We start from the raw sequence: 17,329 nt of genomic DNA on the forward strand, positions 1-17,329 counted from the left end.
GGATGTTGCATATGTTTCACACATATGTTGCAAGCATATGTCCCGAATGTTTCATCTATTTTTTCAAATGTACGAGTGTTTAATGATGTAAATGTAATGCGCACACGCAAAGCAATTCTGTCTAAGAAAAGAAGATGGAACTTTTGTGCCTACTTGACAAAATGATCTGCAACTAGAACAGACGTAGTAGTTTTTTTAGAACTAAAAGATTATAGGCGCTATGAAACATATAAAAGTGAAAAAGGGAGAAATGCAAAGATTGGGATAGCCATTACAGAGGGATGTATATAGGACTTCAGGAGTGGACTGAAGCAAAAGGAGCTTTCAAACCGAGTTCAACGAGCTGAACCAAAATTAATTTCCATGTCCACGTCACGGGGTCCCGGAATGTTGGCCCGTCAATGAAAAGGCGGAGATTTACCCATATACTCCGCCCGTATATAAGATTTTTTTTTACAGTGCCAACCCTGAAGAACGTCAGCAATATCAAATCTGAGGCAATCATTCTTATGGGCGGTTTAAGCCAAATTCTGTATCAAAATTGTAGATAAAATTGCTGTTACTGAAAGAAGACAGCTGTTTTACATAGCTCTCGACTTTTCACGTACAATACTTTGACGGCAAGACGAGTCAAGCAAACAACAAAACAGTACAGCAGGAAATTCACCGCCTGAAGGCATTGCCCTCGGCATCACGGCCACCCTGCGAGTAAAAAGCGCGGCGCCTGATGCTCTCTTCAATTGTGGCACTGCCACCCTTATCTGTTCCAAATATGCTCTTCTTTTCATCTTCCAAGAAGTTCTTCCCTTTGAACTGGTTCGCATTCACAGTTGCTGCCTCTTTAGCATCATCGTCAGCAGCTTTCTTGAGCCTCTTCCACCTCTGCTCCTCATGGACCTCAGCATCAGCCTCCATCTGGCGCACCCGAGCTAACCTCTCCTCTTCTGACATATGGTGGACACCACCCCGTTGACGGTTGAATGACGGACCATTGTTCCTGCCATGTCCGCTTTCTTGCCTCGTCTGCTCGCCAGAGCTTTGTTCAGAGCGGGAACGGTGTTCAGAAGTGGAATTCCCAGTTTTGTGGCCATCACCCACTCTTTTGGGCCTAGAGTCTGGACCATCATGCTTTGAGTTTGCATGATGGCGGTCTGGAGGTGAATGATGTCTCCTTTTCCTATCATCAGCATCAGAGCGATCATATCTTGGACGGTCAACATAGCTTCTTTCCCTTGGTTTCTCATCATCCTGCCATCTTCCTCTTGGTTCATCATCGTCTTGCCGTCTTCCCCTTGGTTCATCGTCGTCCTGCCATCTTCTCCTTGGTTCATCGTTGTCCTGCCGTCTACTCCTTGGTTCACCGTCGTCCTGCCGTCTTCCCCTTGGTTCATCGCCGTCCTGCTGTCTTCTCCTTGGTTCATTGTCGTCCTGCAGTCGTCTTCTTGGTTCACCATCATCCTGACGTCTTCTCCTTGGTTCATCCTCGTCATGTCGTCTTCTCCTCGGTTCATCGTCTTCTGATACATCGTGCTTTCTTCTCTGTGGTTCATCATTGTCTGAATCTGATGAATCTTCTCTGTGCTGCTTCTTATGCCTGGACCTGTTCTCTTCTTTCTTATGGTCAAGAGAAGAATGAGCTCTCTTCCTTCTCTCATCCTTGCCATCACTTATTTCATCTGAATCCAAATTCTCATCTGAGTGATGCCTCTTACTATTTGACTTATGGTGGCGATGCTTCTTGTGCTTTTTCTTCTCTTTCTTCTCTTCTTTTTGCTTTTTCTCAGCTTCAACCTACACAAGAGCAAGATTGTGTCAGGGAGCGTGTTCAAAATGAAAATGCTTTAAGAATGGATGCTGAGCTTTACAAAAAGCAGATTCCCTAGGGTGTACCCAGTGCAGAGAGCTCCCGCTCTATGCGGGATCTGGGGAAGGGTGTCAGTGGCAAGCCTTACCCTCGCCTGTGCAATGCGAGGAGACCGCGACTCGAACCCAGGACCTTCCGGTCACAGGCGGTAAGACTCTACCGCTTGCACCAGGCCCGCCCTTCAAAAAGCAGATTCCCTAAAACCAAATTCAGCAAACCACACAAATGTTACTTGGATCAGTGTTATATGGACTTGCGAGTCCAAAATTTGTTTGCTGTAACATTTCGTATCCCCGCGTGGACATGCACCAGATTTGTCTCTGGCAAGTTCAAGCAGAGAGCCTAGGAAAGAGCCAGCATACGAGAAGGGCACTGGAGAGATGAGGCAGGCACAGGCAACTCATTTTGCTAACCAGAGGTGCAAAGAGGCTGCACCCACCAAGAGAGCAATGGGAAGAAATGGAATCAGTTACTTGTTCTGTGTTATGTTGTTAATTAGCTGCCTGCTCTGCCCCAAAAGATTTAAATTGACTTTACAGATTTTTTAAAAAAAAATACATATGTGCTAGAAATCCTCTAGTCCTATTTTCGAGTTTGCTGAATCATGCACCCGAACCCAAGGCCGACTCCTACACTCAAACATGTGTCTACTGCCAAGTAATTTGCGAATAACTAAAATTTATTTTCACAAAGTTAGAAATTTGAGGGTTTTTTTTTAATAAAAAAAACGATTACTAGTTACTTGTAAAAAAAAAAGGCTTTGGGTATCCAACTTCTTGACAAACCAATATAGTATCCTCCGCCTCCCTTGCATTCAACAAATCTCACCTATCAAAGGTTACTACGATTGTTTTCTGGAAACTTATTTATGAACTTGTGATCCCAAACCAACAATTGCAAACCATCTGTCAACAAGTTTGACTCTAGTTAAGCTACTCAAAGATTCCACATTATAAAAGGAAAGGAGAACTTACAGTTTTCTTTATCTCGGCCATCTTGATTGGATTGTTTTTAATCCTTGCAATTGCATCCTGCTCCCGCTGCCTTATTAGGAGTAGAGGATCAGAGTGGAGCTTTCTCCATGTATCATTTGCAGATTGGGGTTTATCCTCAAATAAAGCTCCTGGTGTAGCTGCCTGAAACGTGCAAAGGAAAATGAAGAAATGTGACTATTAGATCATATTTTCACCATGATAGCAATTCAAAAACAGGAAATCAGTAGAAGTGTAACTCAAGGTAAAAATCAAGTTTAAACAAGAAACTGAGTGAAACCTTGAAACCATGCTCATGTTGCTTAACACAAATAACTGTTGTTAGCATGCAAGTTTAGTGAATGTAACCCAGTGTTCAGTTCAAGGATTCACTACTAGGAGGCCACATCTGTGCTGCATCTCTATCACTTAATTCTGTAGATATGTTTAATAAAAGAAGTGATGCAATGCAACAAAAACACTACTAAAACAGCATATATGTCAGCATCAACATATTCCATGATATTTTCTTAAAAGACTTAAATACTACAGACGCAAAATAAATCGTTCTGAGTGCGCATAACATGCAATATAGTATGAAATAAGCTAACAATATTCTACCACAACCACCATCCGACAGCAATAATCAGGCATTACTCTTATTTATCTTGATGTTTCTTACTCAATATATCATTGGCAAGAACACACTTTATCTGTTCCCGCTTTGAATTACACTGAATTCAGCTGATCCGCACACGCAGATGAACTACAATCAATGTTGAGGCAGGAATAAGTACCTTGGAAGAATCAGCCGCACTCGCCTGTGCAGAAGTGGACGCAGCAGATGCCCCCGGTGCAGATTGTTGCAGCGCCTGGAACCCTTCGGAGCTCTTGCCGACGGCCAACCCCGACTCGTAGAGGAAGTCCAGCCTCTCCTGCGCCCTGTACCAGCCATCGCGCGATTAGCACATCAGACGAAGCCAGAAATGGCCCGAACCCCATCGAATCGAAGCGAAACCCTAGCCGGACGTACCGACCGCCCTATCAGATCCAACCGAACGAAAGAGAGAAGGATGAAAGGAAAAAAAAAATCACTTACGGCCTGAGGCCGGCGCGCTCCTGCATGGCCCGGAACTCGGCCTTCTCCTTCTCGGCGGCGACCTGCTTCTTGAGCTCCTCCGTCTTGCGGCTCTCCGCCTCCTCCGCCTGCTCCGCCTTCCATACCCGCTCGATGTTGCGGAGGGACCCCGTGTGCCACCCCTTCTTGTTCAGGAACTTGAGCGCCATGGCTGGTGCCCCGCCTCTGCCCCTCCCACTGGAAACCCTAACCCTAACCCTAGCGGCGGGCTGGCCTCCCTCCTTCCTCCCTGGCGACCGGAACGAGGGAGACGAGACGAGACGACGCGGTAGCGAGAAGAGAAGGTGAGAATTGAGATCGGGACGGTAGGCCACGACTTGTTTTTGTGTGGGGCCCGACCCACCACCTCACCTCATACAAGTATACGCCTTCCACGAAAGAAAACGTATCCTAGGTGAAAAGGTTTTGGGGGGCAAAAATTCTTTTGATCCGCAACAGCTATTCACAAAGTCCCACCAAAACCGATTTTTTGCCCACCCCAAACTTTGAAAACCGCTTGTTTAGTTGTTTTCACACCTACTAAGAGTATAAGTCAATTTCACCGTGAATAATGTAACGCCACATTAAATAAAACTACCGTACAAGTCTGCCCGGAGTGCAAGAACAAAATGATTAACACTAGAGAAGGATCAAAATCCAGTTTTATATATGAGCTTTATTCAGAGCATGATCAATGTAGCTAGAAGCCGTAGTGGATACCGTCACAACACAACAGTCTTCTACAGTATCTGAAGTTCATAAGTTGCAGCGGCAACTGCAGTGAACATGCTACATGTTTTTTCCTTTTCTTTTTTTTAATATTTGAGGGATCTAAGAGCAACTCCAGCAATAGCCCACAAAACACGGCTCTCACTTTTTACTTGAGAGCTCTCTCTACTTTTGAGGGCCCTGTTTCACTGCACTCCGGTAGGATCTCACAAAATAGTGTCCTCAAATTCATTCTAATAAAGAATAACACATATAACCCACTTGTCATCCTCTTTCATATCTTCTTCTTCTTGTTGTATCTTCTCTCCATTGGCGAACACGGCCATGCTAGCAGCAGGCGAAAAGGATTCCGACATGAAGGGATATGCCTTGCAACTCCGAATGGGAGAGGCACAACCAAGGAGAGGCTCCGACGGGGAGAGTCATCGCCTGGGATGTCGATGGGGAGGGGAAGGAGTTGGGGGGCGCAACCTCTCTACCGTCGGCCTACTCGGGCGACGCGTAGATGAGGATGGGTGGCGTCAGGGTTGCCACATTGTTTGCTTGCTCGAGGAAAGCGAGGTGACGCGCGTGAACTGATAGGGGAAGCGGGGCGGCACGCAGACGGGAGAAGGAAGCGTGCAAACCGAAACTACCAAAAAGGATGATTCGAGAGTTTGGTCCAGGGCCTCTAGGAATGAGGGGTGGGAGGGTGGTTTGAAGCCCTCTCAATTTTGAGAACCCTAGTGAGGGCCCTATTGAAGTGCAGTTTTTAGCTCTGAATAGTCAAAAATAAGATGAGTGTTTAAGTAGAGGAATGCTGGAGTGGCTCTAAAGCACTTGTTTCAGGGTTGGTTGTGGTTACATAGCTGGTTGTCTCGGGCCGGCTGCTATGGTTATTGGGCCGAACAAGCACACCTATCTTTCTATTGGCCCATCTGTAATTGGGCTTTTCTCTAAGAACATTTGAGAGCTAAAGCCCATTTCCTTTTTATGTGATATATAAACGCCCTTAAAATTCGAAGACGATGATACAACAATCAAGACTGACTGCAAAAACAATGTCTTGAGAATAATCCGCATTTCACAGGCAAACTATAAACTAAATAAGATGAACAAAATGGTGACCTAATAATACAAATATAGTACTGGATTTGTCTTTGTTTAAAACTTTTAATAGTCTCGGGCGGCAGGCGAGCATCCCATCCAACGTCAGGAGGTACTGCATGTTCTACAAAAGAAGCTTCTCACAGAACAAAAACTTTCTTATGCACAAACGGACACAGAGAAGCCCAAGCATGGAACACCTTCCTGGCAAAAGGCACAATAATGAACAAACAATCTGGAACGCCCATGCCTGCCGTCAAAACAATCTGAGGAAGCCTAAAAATCAGCTAGAACGAATTCCCTGAGACCGAAGGATTTTACACGCGCCTGGCCGAAAAATGCCAGTACTGGGTTGAGCCGCGCCTCTGCAAGAACCCCCACCTCAACTCGGTGAAGAATTCTAGGGGAGCTTCCTCACCGCCGCTTCCTCCAGCTGGTCGATCTCTTGTCGCCAGACAGTATTCTGGGGAGGTTCAGGAGGGAATTCACCCGCGTCACGCCTTCAAGCGCGGACCATTCCTCTTCCTCGTTTGTCGATATGCAATCTGCCAGGCTGCGAGCAGACCCGCACCTTTCAGACTCCTTCAAGATGGGCGGTTCGTCGACCGGTACAATCTCATCGACCTCCCTTAATGTGGTGGAGTGTTGCAATGTGGCCTCCGCACTGTGCTCTGCACTGGATACATGTACACTAGCATCTGCAATCTCTTCATCGACCTCTGCACTGGCATCCTGTGTGGAAACCTCCTCCCCGGTGGGTTCTGCTGTCTCCACACTGGGTTCACTCTCTTGAACCGAGTCAGCTGACTTCTCATGATCCAAGAATAAGCAGACAACAGCACAGTCATCACTCTTGGATGTTGGGAACTTCAACCTCCACGATCTGACAGCACAGTCAACAAGAGCCCTGGCTGCCGTTGCCTGAGATGGGGCTGATGCTACAATGTCAACAGCCTCCTTATTTGATAGAACGTCCCATACCTACATGCATTGAGCTTTACGATTATGAGAAAGTTGATGCAGATCTGTGAAGGTGCTAAAAAGATAGCTACTCCAAGCAGGGACTGCAAATTAAAGACATGATGTATTGGCTGGTGAGTTCCTAGATCGAGCAGTATTTTAAGAATCTAAGATGATTAGCATACCCCATCGGTGGCTAGTATTATAAATTCATCCTTTTCGGTAAGACGGCGATACGATATCTCTGGAACAGATATTAAACCATAATCTTTAAGGCAGAAGTCTCCGAAAGCTCTTGCCATTGCCAATCCAGGAGAGTCGTTATTTGGCAACCATACTCTGGCAACTTCTGGCTCATCCTGAAGAGCAAAAACTCGTCCTTTACATTGTTGTATCCTCGCAGCTTCCCCTTGAAAAGAAGAAATAAAGATTAAATATTTCGACAACCCAAAGGAAACATCAATCTGGACAAGCATCTTATTCGCATCATAGTTCGATCAAAGGCACCTCGAGGACAGAAAGGAAACAAATATCAAATATGCAGATTACGACGGTCTTCAGGGCCAATGAAATGATCAAAATGAGAATTGAACGTACTGGGAAGGTTAGGCTTCAAATCAACTGTGAGTTGCAGAGCAGTTAGATTGTTAGAGGCGTCTCTTGTCCCCATAATTGCTCTTGAGTCCCCAAGATTTCCAATTACAAGGTCCAATCCCTAACAAAAACATGTCCAGCTCTTCAGTAATTTAGTTGTACTTCTACCACTTTTCTCAAAAGCTTCAGTATGTGCAAACGCCAAGGCAAGTTTTGAAGTATCAATCACCTGTTTCACCAATGTTACTGCTGTAGATCCACTGCAGAAACAGTCAACTGTGGGATGCAGCTTGAGTTCCTTGTCCATCAATTTGAAAGCTTTTAGGTAAGATTTCTTAAGTGGAAGAAACGTCTCAGGAAGCTTTTCAGTGTCATCACCATCACCCCATTCATCATCAACAATAGAACCTGTTTCTTCGGAGTTGATACTTTCAGAGATGCTTCCATTTTGATGAGGACTAGAGCCCCCATTAGCACTAGTTTGCCATTGTGTGCGCAACTTGACAGGAAGTGAATCTCTAACTTTCTTGGCAACAAAATGACCGTATGGCCCATGGCCATCAAACACACCACAGAAGATGCTGTCACTTGAATTAAAACTCTGCAGTGACAAATAAAAAAAAAACAATTTCATACAATAGTCAAGTAATAGCATTTATTGCCCTATAAATTTGTATCCAATAGTCCAATCAGGTAGTAATGTCAGCGAAAAGTAGATAGGCTGATTGACAGGGTTTCAACAGACTCTGCTGGTTGCATTTTATTTGTCCACTAGTTGCAGTATTAAAAGAAAAACATCAACAAAGAATACTATGGAGAAAATCAGTAGCTAAGCAAAGAAAAAGGTGGAAAAAAACTATCACATGGACACCCAATCATCCATGGAACAGAACTAGCAAACTTAGGAATGATGACACACGATAATATAAAGTGAGTAGGCCTGTTTCACACTGCAACTGGCTATCTTTGAACTATGAAATATTCCTACACTACATTAAGAAAAATCCTATCAGCAGGCAAATCGATCTGCAACACTGTCACGTGAATAATGTAAAATGTTCAAAGATCAATAGAAAAATATGAACTCTGGTACACAATGGGCATTATACATAAAACAAAAAATGAGAAATCTTATTGAAGAGTAAAACTGAAACCTCATGATGGAAACAAAAGCCCATCACCCAATTCTAAGTTCCAACAAAACTAAAAAAAGAAATGAAAAGGAAGTACCTCATTCTAATTAAGGAAGTACCTATTTGCCTTGATTATTAGCTATCGATAGCACCATTCTGAGAATCTATAGGCATAAAGTCTTTTTATTGTCTCCTGAAGAACATGATTCGCAATGCAACTTAGAGAGAGGCTGCCTTTACTTCTTTGACTTGTGCTCAATGTTTTCAGGTTGTCTGGTCGAACCTGGTCGCCATGGGACCGACCAGGAGACTAACCACGATTAGTCGTCAACCCTGGTCGTCCATCTAGTCGTCCATGTATATCAGGACATATACCTATATATATATACCTCTATATATACTATATAGTATACACAATAAAGCAAGCATCAAGACTGCATTAGTGTTTAGCTGGTGACACTAATGCAGTCTTGATCTTGACGCACCTGAACAGCAGCACTGCTGCAGTAGCAAAATAACTAACATTTAGCAGACCTTAGCAGCCACACAGCCAGCATATTACATAATCAAATTAACTCAGTACAGATAAGCTAAAGTGTTCAACACAAAGTCATAAACATTGACATTCAAAAGTCCCACATGTCCGCCCAGTTAAACAGGCCCAAAAACAGAGTAACCAAACTGGTTGTCCCTGTCCTAGTCGGACGACTAATCGTGATTAGTCGTCGACTAATCGGACAACCAGCCTTTCTGGTCGAGCTAATCGAGTCGGTCCTCCTAATCGAACACCAGGGACCGACCAGGACAACTAATCGTGATTAATCACGATTAACCGGACGACCTGAAAACATTGCTTGTGCTAAACTAAAGTGTACAGATATTCTTTAATACTCACAAGATAGCAACCTTACATACGTTAGCTAGGTCTAAAAATTGTGAGGCCATCCATAGGTCAATTTCACGCTCTCTCACTGCTATACTCAACTTATGAGATAAGGCTCACAACCTAATGTGTAATAGAATCGATTTTTCTTACCAGTTGCTTACTAATGAAACTAAAGAGAAATTGATGAATTGATTATGACGGATCTTAAAAAATGGAATAAGACAGCTACACTTAGGCCCAACCAATTGCTTGACAGCACAAGCACATCAGGTTCAAGAAAGCAGCAACATGATACCATTCGTCGAATAAAAAGAGATCAATACAAAGGAAGGTACAAAAGCTAGCCAAAGGATCACAGGAAAGAATCTCCCCTGGCCTAAACTGCAAACAAAGTTTAGAACCAAAAGCAAAGACGGTAAATGAACAATGCTCCAATATCCCAACCACTCATGCTCCCTTCCACCATTCCTTTTTTGAGAAATGGATTCTTTTTTGCTTTTGAGAAACCATCAGACGAATTTATGCAGGTAATTTTCAACTCCTCTGAAAACTTCACTTTCAGATAAAAAGCTCGATTAATCTACAGGAAACACCGTGCATTTGGAATAAAGCCGTCCCGTCCGTGGTGTAAAAGGGTGCGAATAAAAACCAAACCATAAAATAAATATTCGAACTCGAACAACAGCTACAGATCCGAATCCACTATTCACTGCAAAGAACAGCTCACAGAAGAGTTTTTAATATTCTGCGTCCTAAAGCTAAACCCCTCCTAACTTCAGAAATTACAAATTTTTACATAGACGCTTCTCCCCCTCGAAATCAAACGAAACCGAATATCAAATATGTCCCCAACCAAAACCCAACGAAGCCATTACCCTCAACAGGTAAAGAACGTTTTGGATTTTGTACGAGTATAACCGCGATCATTTTCGACAATCAAAATCATGCGGAAAACCGAGAAAAAAGCGGCGTTTCGGGGACCAAGGATCACAAACGGACCGAACTCAGAGCCCACCGGAACGAATCACCACCCGGCAAGAGAAGCGGCGGATTACGAGCTCACCTCCCACACGACCATGGCGTCCTGGTTGGTGCCCTTCCGCCCCTGCTGCGTGTGGAGGCACGCCACCGCGCTGGCGCCGTTGCCGCACATCCTCCCGGAGACCCGCGCGAGCTCGTCCTCCGTCATCTCTCCCCCTCCTCCGGGCAGCTTCTTGCCACCGCCGGCGCCGGCGCCGGCCGCGCCCTCCCGGCTCCCGCGGCGCCTCTTCCGCCACGCTGCCGGCTCGTCGCCGGCGGCGGGGGCCTCGGAGGATAGGCAGGAGCCCATGGCGGCCAATGGGAGGGAGGCAACACGGTGGAGTACAGGGTGGGGGTGGTAACTGCTGCTGCTGCCTGACTGTTGTGTTGTGTCCGCTGGCTGCAAACTGTGATGTGGCTGTAGGGTTTTGATGATGCTTGCAATTTGCAGGTCTTGTGGAGTTTTTGTATCATCTGGATTGTATGGTCTGGTTACTTCGAGGTCTGTGCTTAAAAAATGTTATTTTGATTTTTAATTAGGGTTTGGTTGGGTGTTGATTTGATTGATTATCATTATCACGTGATGATGCTCTCCTATCCTTGTGGGTGATGGAATCCTATGACTGGGGAAATGAGGAAAATTTTACTCCAAGATAAGGTCACTTTGAAGTTACAATGTTTTTTTCCATGTGTGATAACGGTGACGGTCTCAATAAAGACATGTTTTTTAATTCATATTCATCGGTATAACGGTATTCCTAAGCTATATGCATTCTTAGACTTTTAGATATATGATGCTTATTTTGGAAGAATGGAAGTTGTGAAACACTTTATGTTGGTTTCTAGTTATTTTGATCCAAACCTGGTTTTGGATCGTATAATTTGGCTCTGTACATTTGAATAGCATCGTGATTTTAAGTTTTATTAACAGTACAATATGCAAGGAACAGTAAATCAATGCAAATACTAGCAACCGAAATAATTAATTAATATGGGAAAAGGCAACAAAGGGTGCCCCTTGTCGTCTTAAAACACACTGATGGGTAGAGCCGTACAAAACCACATTTTTCTCTTTCTTTATTGTATTTGCAAGTGACAAAGAATCTTAAAAACTGAAGTAGTATCCTGTTTAACAGTCAGATCTATTTGATAGAACTAATCCAACCTACCACATGATGTACACGTTGGATTTTGACTGCTGTATTACTGATGAACTTCTAAATAATTGTCCTTACATGAAAATTATAGAGCCAGTGACTCAATCCAAATATAATGCAGTTGCGCTTAAAAACGCATAGTATAATCCAGAAAATACTCTCATTTCTTGATAATTTTTCAACATTCTATGCACAACTAAAAAATATTTTTTTTTATATTGGTCACCTATCTAACAGAAGTAGCAGCAGTCCAATCCACTCATCTTTCTCAAACCACTTTTGACACAAGGGGAACTTTTTGGTACATCTCTGGCCCTCTTTGGATTCTAGATTGAGATTTTCTCACTATGTCCGGTTCGCTGATAACTTAGGATTGAATGTACTGTTGGTTGATTTATTGTGAGAGAAAAATATTATTTGTTGACTGGAAAAAGTACGATTTATAAGCTAAGCAAACACAGCGGATACATTTATAGTACTCTCTTTGTCATAGCCTTTTTGTCAGCATGGAGACAGGTGATTACCTTATGGGCCCCTTTGTCCTTATCAGCACAAGTGCATGCAATACTTTAACTGATAGTGCTCCTTCAAACCATAGTTTATCATGGTGCTTAGCACCATAGCACTGTTCACAAATCCGCATTACATGGACAGTGATGCCACAGGGATGGCTACACTTATACTACTAGTTATATCTATCTGTCTTGTTTAGTTCAGAGAAATAGTTATATCTTTCCCTTTCTGTAGGAGTTCTCTCTCTCCCTTTTTATATGAGCTATCTCTTTCCCTCTTTTTATAGCAGCAATCTCTTTCCCTCTTCTTATTGGAGTTATCTCTTTCCTGCAGGGACAGGACACAGCTGTGTATATCCATGGATACTATTGCTGTAGTATTTTTTGTTTCCTTGTTCAGAAACTGGAGCCAAGTCAATGCACCGGTGAGATGTGCTATTTAAAAGTCAGGAAAGCTATAGGTGTTGATGAATCTGTGGGCATGCCCAAATCCAGTTCAGCTGAGGTTTCAGACGTGGTCTGTCAAACTTTGGAATAAGTGGCGGTGCTTGAGTTGACTTGGCCACTCAAAGTGCAGTGGGACAAATTGCGTGGACAATAGCTCTGGCAGAACAGTCCGAAATAAAGCGTTTACAAAAGTGCTCGTCTTCCACTAGACGTTAAACACTCTGAAAGCAAGCTACAGCGGGCGGTATCCGTCGGACATACCCCAAGGAAAAACCTGAAAGATCCACATTTTTTTCCAAAGATCCAATAATAAGAACGAGTTACAATACTTGTCCATTTCATACATTAGAAGTTCTTAAAAATTACATTATTACATTACCAAATGTCAGAGTGCGGAATAATAAACAGCGGAATTTAACAATAAACATCTAGCGATAAAGGACGAGGATCCGTCTGAGTCCAATAGAAGAATCCTCCACACAAAGATACTTCTCATGCATTACCTGCAACAGGGGTAAATAAACCCTGAGTACACAATACTCGCAAAACTTATCCGACTAGTGGGAATAACGTCCCGACTCCAAGGAATATGATAGGTTTTATGGTTGCTGGTTTCCTTTTTACAGAAAGCAATACTAATAGTGAGTCCTTAGGTTATTATTAATAGCCATATTAATTCATTAGCTAGCCAGTCTATGTAAGCACATGTTCTACTTTCAAGCATGAGTTGAGCAATCAGTTCCATTCATCACCTTCCATTTTTCAGTTCTTACTACGATGCTAGAGTTAAGACAAGCCGTACCGACTCGACGGCGATTCGCGAATCAATGTCCCCAGCTGGGTACCCAAAAACACATGCCCCGCTTGTACCCCAGGCACAAGCAGGACTAACCCATCATCATCCTGTGCTGGGTGTCCAGGTCTCCGTCCAAACTTGGACTCCAAGCCCCCACTCCTGAGTCCCGAACTCAGTGCGGTGCAAGGATCTCCACCATCCCCGCCCCCAATTAGTCGGTCCGGAAAGAGCCGGATCCACGACAAGAGAGCAACGAGCCTTCCCTGTGCCCATACCTAAGTATGTGCTCGGGATAATAGATCTGTGACTTGCCTAGCGCCCATTGCAACGATCGATCCTTAACCGACATAGATAGGGAAAAAATGTAACCGAGCTATGCCCTGTTGGCCACAGGACACAACCCTTACACCCACCAGTACTCAAACCATATCCCTGCCCGGTCACCATTTTCCTTTCCATCATTTTATCATGAGTGATCATAATTATCACCTATTGTGAGTAACGGCAGGTTACTCATGCTACCGAAATCCTGAGCATAGCAGCTACTTGACCTAAACTAGTATGACTTATAGGTAGATATATTTATGAATGTAGTTTCTATAAAATACCTGTAACATAAATGCACATCATATATATATATTCAGTGATCGTTAAAAATAGGGGTTATGCACCGGAGCATTGCCTTGGGTAGGCGACGGGCCAGCAAAGTCAGCACCAAAAGGCTCTGGGGCTCCCTCCTACACGAGGATCTCCTTCTCGTACTCCTCAATGACTTCCTCATACTCCTGTTAGTCCACGGGCACGAACTCTACTAACTCGTGATCTACATGCATGAAATGATGATGCAATACTTAGTAATATGGCAACAACAACTCTTAAAATAAAAATACATCTGTCTAACTACTAGCTAGTGCTACCGGCTAAGGTACTAAGTTACCTACTGTTACCACTAACAAGTACGAAGCATGACATACATTATCACAGCAACTAAAGGTATTCTTACTCCTAATACCGATTTAATCTATATATGATAAAACAAGGATAATAGCTACTCTATTTATCAACTTACTCTAGGGCTACAAAATTTATAGCAAGTACATAATAATCTAGTGAGCCTACTATAAAATTTTCATAGCTATAGCTATCACCAATTTACCACAAAAATTCCTACAAATATTAATCTACATAACACTAAGCTCTCTAATTTGGATTTATGAGCCCATCATTATCACATCTAATTGTAATCTAACTACACTAACAGATAGATGTCATTTTTGTGAACCTAACAAACTTGGTTTCACTATTTTTAGACATCTACAAGATTTACTACAATTTATCAAAGTGCAGCTAAAAACTATATTGAATAAACATTTGCAATTCACTGGAAAATTGAAAAACGTATTCTACTACGTGGCCCAACTCGCGACGCAGCTCGGCCCACTACTGTGACCTACGCGCGCACACCAACGCGCCCCTCACGGCGGCCCGTTCCCGCGACAGCAACCCAACACGGGGAGACCCACGAGCGGCTGGCACTTTTGCTAAAGAACCCTCATTTTCTTTTCTATTTACGAAGCTTACTCGAACACTATTTTGTTGAGTCACTGTTTTCGCATCTAGCACCCTCCCTTCTTTCTTCTTTACCACGGCCGAGTCCCTCGGCACTTGTGCGCGCATCGGCGCGGCGCGCTGGCACCAGGCGGCTATGTCGGCGAGCACAACCCTTCCTCGCCCTAACTACAGGACCGACACTTACCTAGGAGTGAACATGAAGCGCTGGGCGAAGGAAGCATGAGCCGGGACGCTACAATGAGGTCGGACCACGGTGGCGAAGACCCTGCAACCATGGCGGTGGCGTTCCAGTGAGTGACAGCAAAGCCGAGGCAAAAGCGGTAGCTAGTGAGCTCAAGGGACTCACCATAGAACCAATCGAGGCAGTGGTTCGATCAGAGACGGCCTGAGCTGAGCTGGCCACGTGCGCACGGACAATGCAGCGGCGCACGGCGATGGCACGACCGTGTTAGGGAAGGCTTGGCGGCGGTAGAGCTTCGACAGAGGTGCGTGGGGTGATTAGCAGACGGAGGCTAGGCTAGCGGTGCAAGGAATTGCCACGAGCTGCTCTAGATAAGTGGCTTGCTGACGACGCATGACAACCTAGTCTTATTGACCCGGTAGAGCGGCAGCTCTAAATATGGGCACGGTGCGGCGATACTTGCAGCAAGGTAGGGTCGGGTGGGTGACTGGCTACTCAGCGGAGCTGAGGACATGGCTATTTTGATTACGGTGCCTCCACCACGGTGAATCGAAGAGAGCGGGCCCATCGGCCATGGCGACAACAGAGATAGGGGAGGACAGGTGAGGCTTGTCTCGTTGCTGCCGTGGCGTGACATGGTCGTCCACACCATGACCAATCACACATGGGCTATAGGGTGGTGGGGAACTATGAGGCATGCTCTAGATGGCTGTCCGCATGACCTAACACGCAAGCCGACGGATGCTCGGTCCTTTGCGTCGTAGTGGACGGCGCTAGCCAAGGAGAGCTTCCGCGTAGCATCGCATCAAGCATGGGCATACTGGCAGAGGCAGGCGAGCAAGCTCACGCGTGCAGCTATGAAAGTCAACCGCAGTAGTAGCCATGTGGCAGCGGTGGCCGAGGCATAGCGTGACCGGATCGTAGCGTGATGCGATGGTGGTGGAGGGACTGGGCCCGCTAGGCGTGATGTGCGCTATGGCATGTGCGTGTGTGTGTGCGTGGCGTGCTAAGCGTAGCAACGATAGCGTGGCCTACAGCACGGGGATGGTGGCAAGAACGGCTAGTGTGGTGGCAGGCGCGCGGGTGGGTAGCCAGGACGTGGCAACGGCAGCAGCGGCGGTGCGAGCTGCATGCTAGAGCGTGGTGGTAGGAGGCCATGGCCAGCAGCGTAGGGGCCATGCGCGCGGGTGTGCGTGCACAGGCGTGGCAGTGGCAACGTGGCCGGTGCATCAGTGCATGCTAGGCAGGCCAGTGCAGCAGTGCCAAGCCGAACCGAGGCAGTGATCGCGCCCGGAGGTAGAAACCGTGTCGTGCACGCTTTTTAAAGTTGCTACAAAAACCAACTCGATGATCCAGTAACTACACCACCTATTTTACGCTCTAGCTGGTATACTAGGCAACTAGAGGAAACCCTAAAACCATGCCACTACCTAATCCGATCGTTCTACAAAAATTGCCGAACTTTGCTTCGTCGATGCGTTTCTCGACTTAGGAACTTCAACCAAAACACGATCGGATTCGCGTCGAATTTGATTTCCAAGCCATTTGATACACTAGATAGCAAATCCTGTTCTCGACCACGAGTATTTCACCATCACCTACAAAGTTTGTACTACGAACTTTATCAAAGTTTTGCATAAGCGTTCTATAGCATTTTCGTTCAATAAAAAATCACTTAGAACCCTAAACAATATAAAGCGACATGAAATGTAACATTTGTTTCGTGTTGCCGATGAACGTTTCAAGTTATGTACATTACTTTATACTCTATACTTCACTCATTTTCACACAAGTATGATGCTTATGCAGTGTTTTAGCAAAAAAGCTATACAGTGTAACACCGAGGGTGTTACAATAGCACCCCGTTTTTTCTGTTAAACCACACAGACAAAGTAGAGATATCTTGTGGTTGGCCAAGAAGATCTCCCCGTGACTAATATTAATAAACACTTGTGATCCAGGAGAACTTGGTTGCCAAAATGGTGTTTCTCTTCTGGAAATATTTCAAGAACTCATCATATATAAACAACGTTGAGCCTTCACCACCACCAGATATAGACGCTCTTTACCTATAATACCACAGCCTAAAATTAACGTCGCATGGAGGTCGTTAAAAGTATCAAAATACCATTAGAAGGTCGGACGTTAAAAATTTCTAACGGACGGTTGGTCGTTATATCTAGTTTTTCCAACTAAACGTCGGTCGATATTTCTAGTTTGCTTTACCGTTTGATGGTCGGTCGTTAAAAACTACTATTTGGGTCTAACAATCTGTCGCTACATCTAGAATGGGATCCTACCTAC

The 17,329-nt window shown here is 44.7% G+C and overlaps 2 protein-coding genes across 2 annotated transcripts; both read right to left on the reverse strand.

Annotated features, from left to right (window-relative positions):
- Window positions 1-528: 528 nt before the first annotated feature.
- On the reverse strand, window positions 529-4,235 carry LOC136476762 (uncharacterized). Its single transcript, XM_066474708.1, has 4 exons — window positions 3,935-4,235; window positions 3,633-3,777; window positions 2,839-3,000; window positions 529-1,791 (listed from the first exon to the last, which is right to left on the reverse strand). The coding sequence occupies exons 1-4, from the start codon at window positions 4,120-4,122 to the stop codon at window positions 664-666; spliced, it is 1,623 nt and encodes a 540-aa protein (XP_066330805.1). The 5' UTR covers window positions 4,123-4,235; the 3' UTR covers window positions 529-663.
- Window positions 4,236-5,652: 1,417 nt separating this feature from the next.
- Window positions 5,653-10,863, reverse strand: LOC136476763 (probable protein phosphatase 2C 66). Its single transcript, XM_066474710.1, has 5 exons — window positions 10,404-10,863; window positions 7,551-7,922; window positions 7,325-7,442; window positions 6,913-7,136; window positions 5,653-6,748 (listed from the first exon to the last, which is right to left on the reverse strand). The coding sequence occupies exons 1-5, from the start codon at window positions 10,668-10,670 to the stop codon at window positions 6,182-6,184; spliced, it is 1,548 nt and encodes a 515-aa protein (XP_066330807.1). The 5' UTR covers window positions 10,671-10,863; the 3' UTR covers window positions 5,653-6,181.
- Between the last annotated feature and the right edge of the window lie 6,466 nt (window positions 10,864-17,329).

Source organism: Miscanthus floridulus, chromosome 8 (genome assembly GCF_019320115.1).
Source record: "Miscanthus floridulus cultivar M001 chromosome 8, ASM1932011v1, whole genome shotgun sequence".
NCBI classification, from domain to species: domain Eukaryota; kingdom Viridiplantae; phylum Streptophyta; class Magnoliopsida; order Poales; family Poaceae; genus Miscanthus; species Miscanthus floridulus.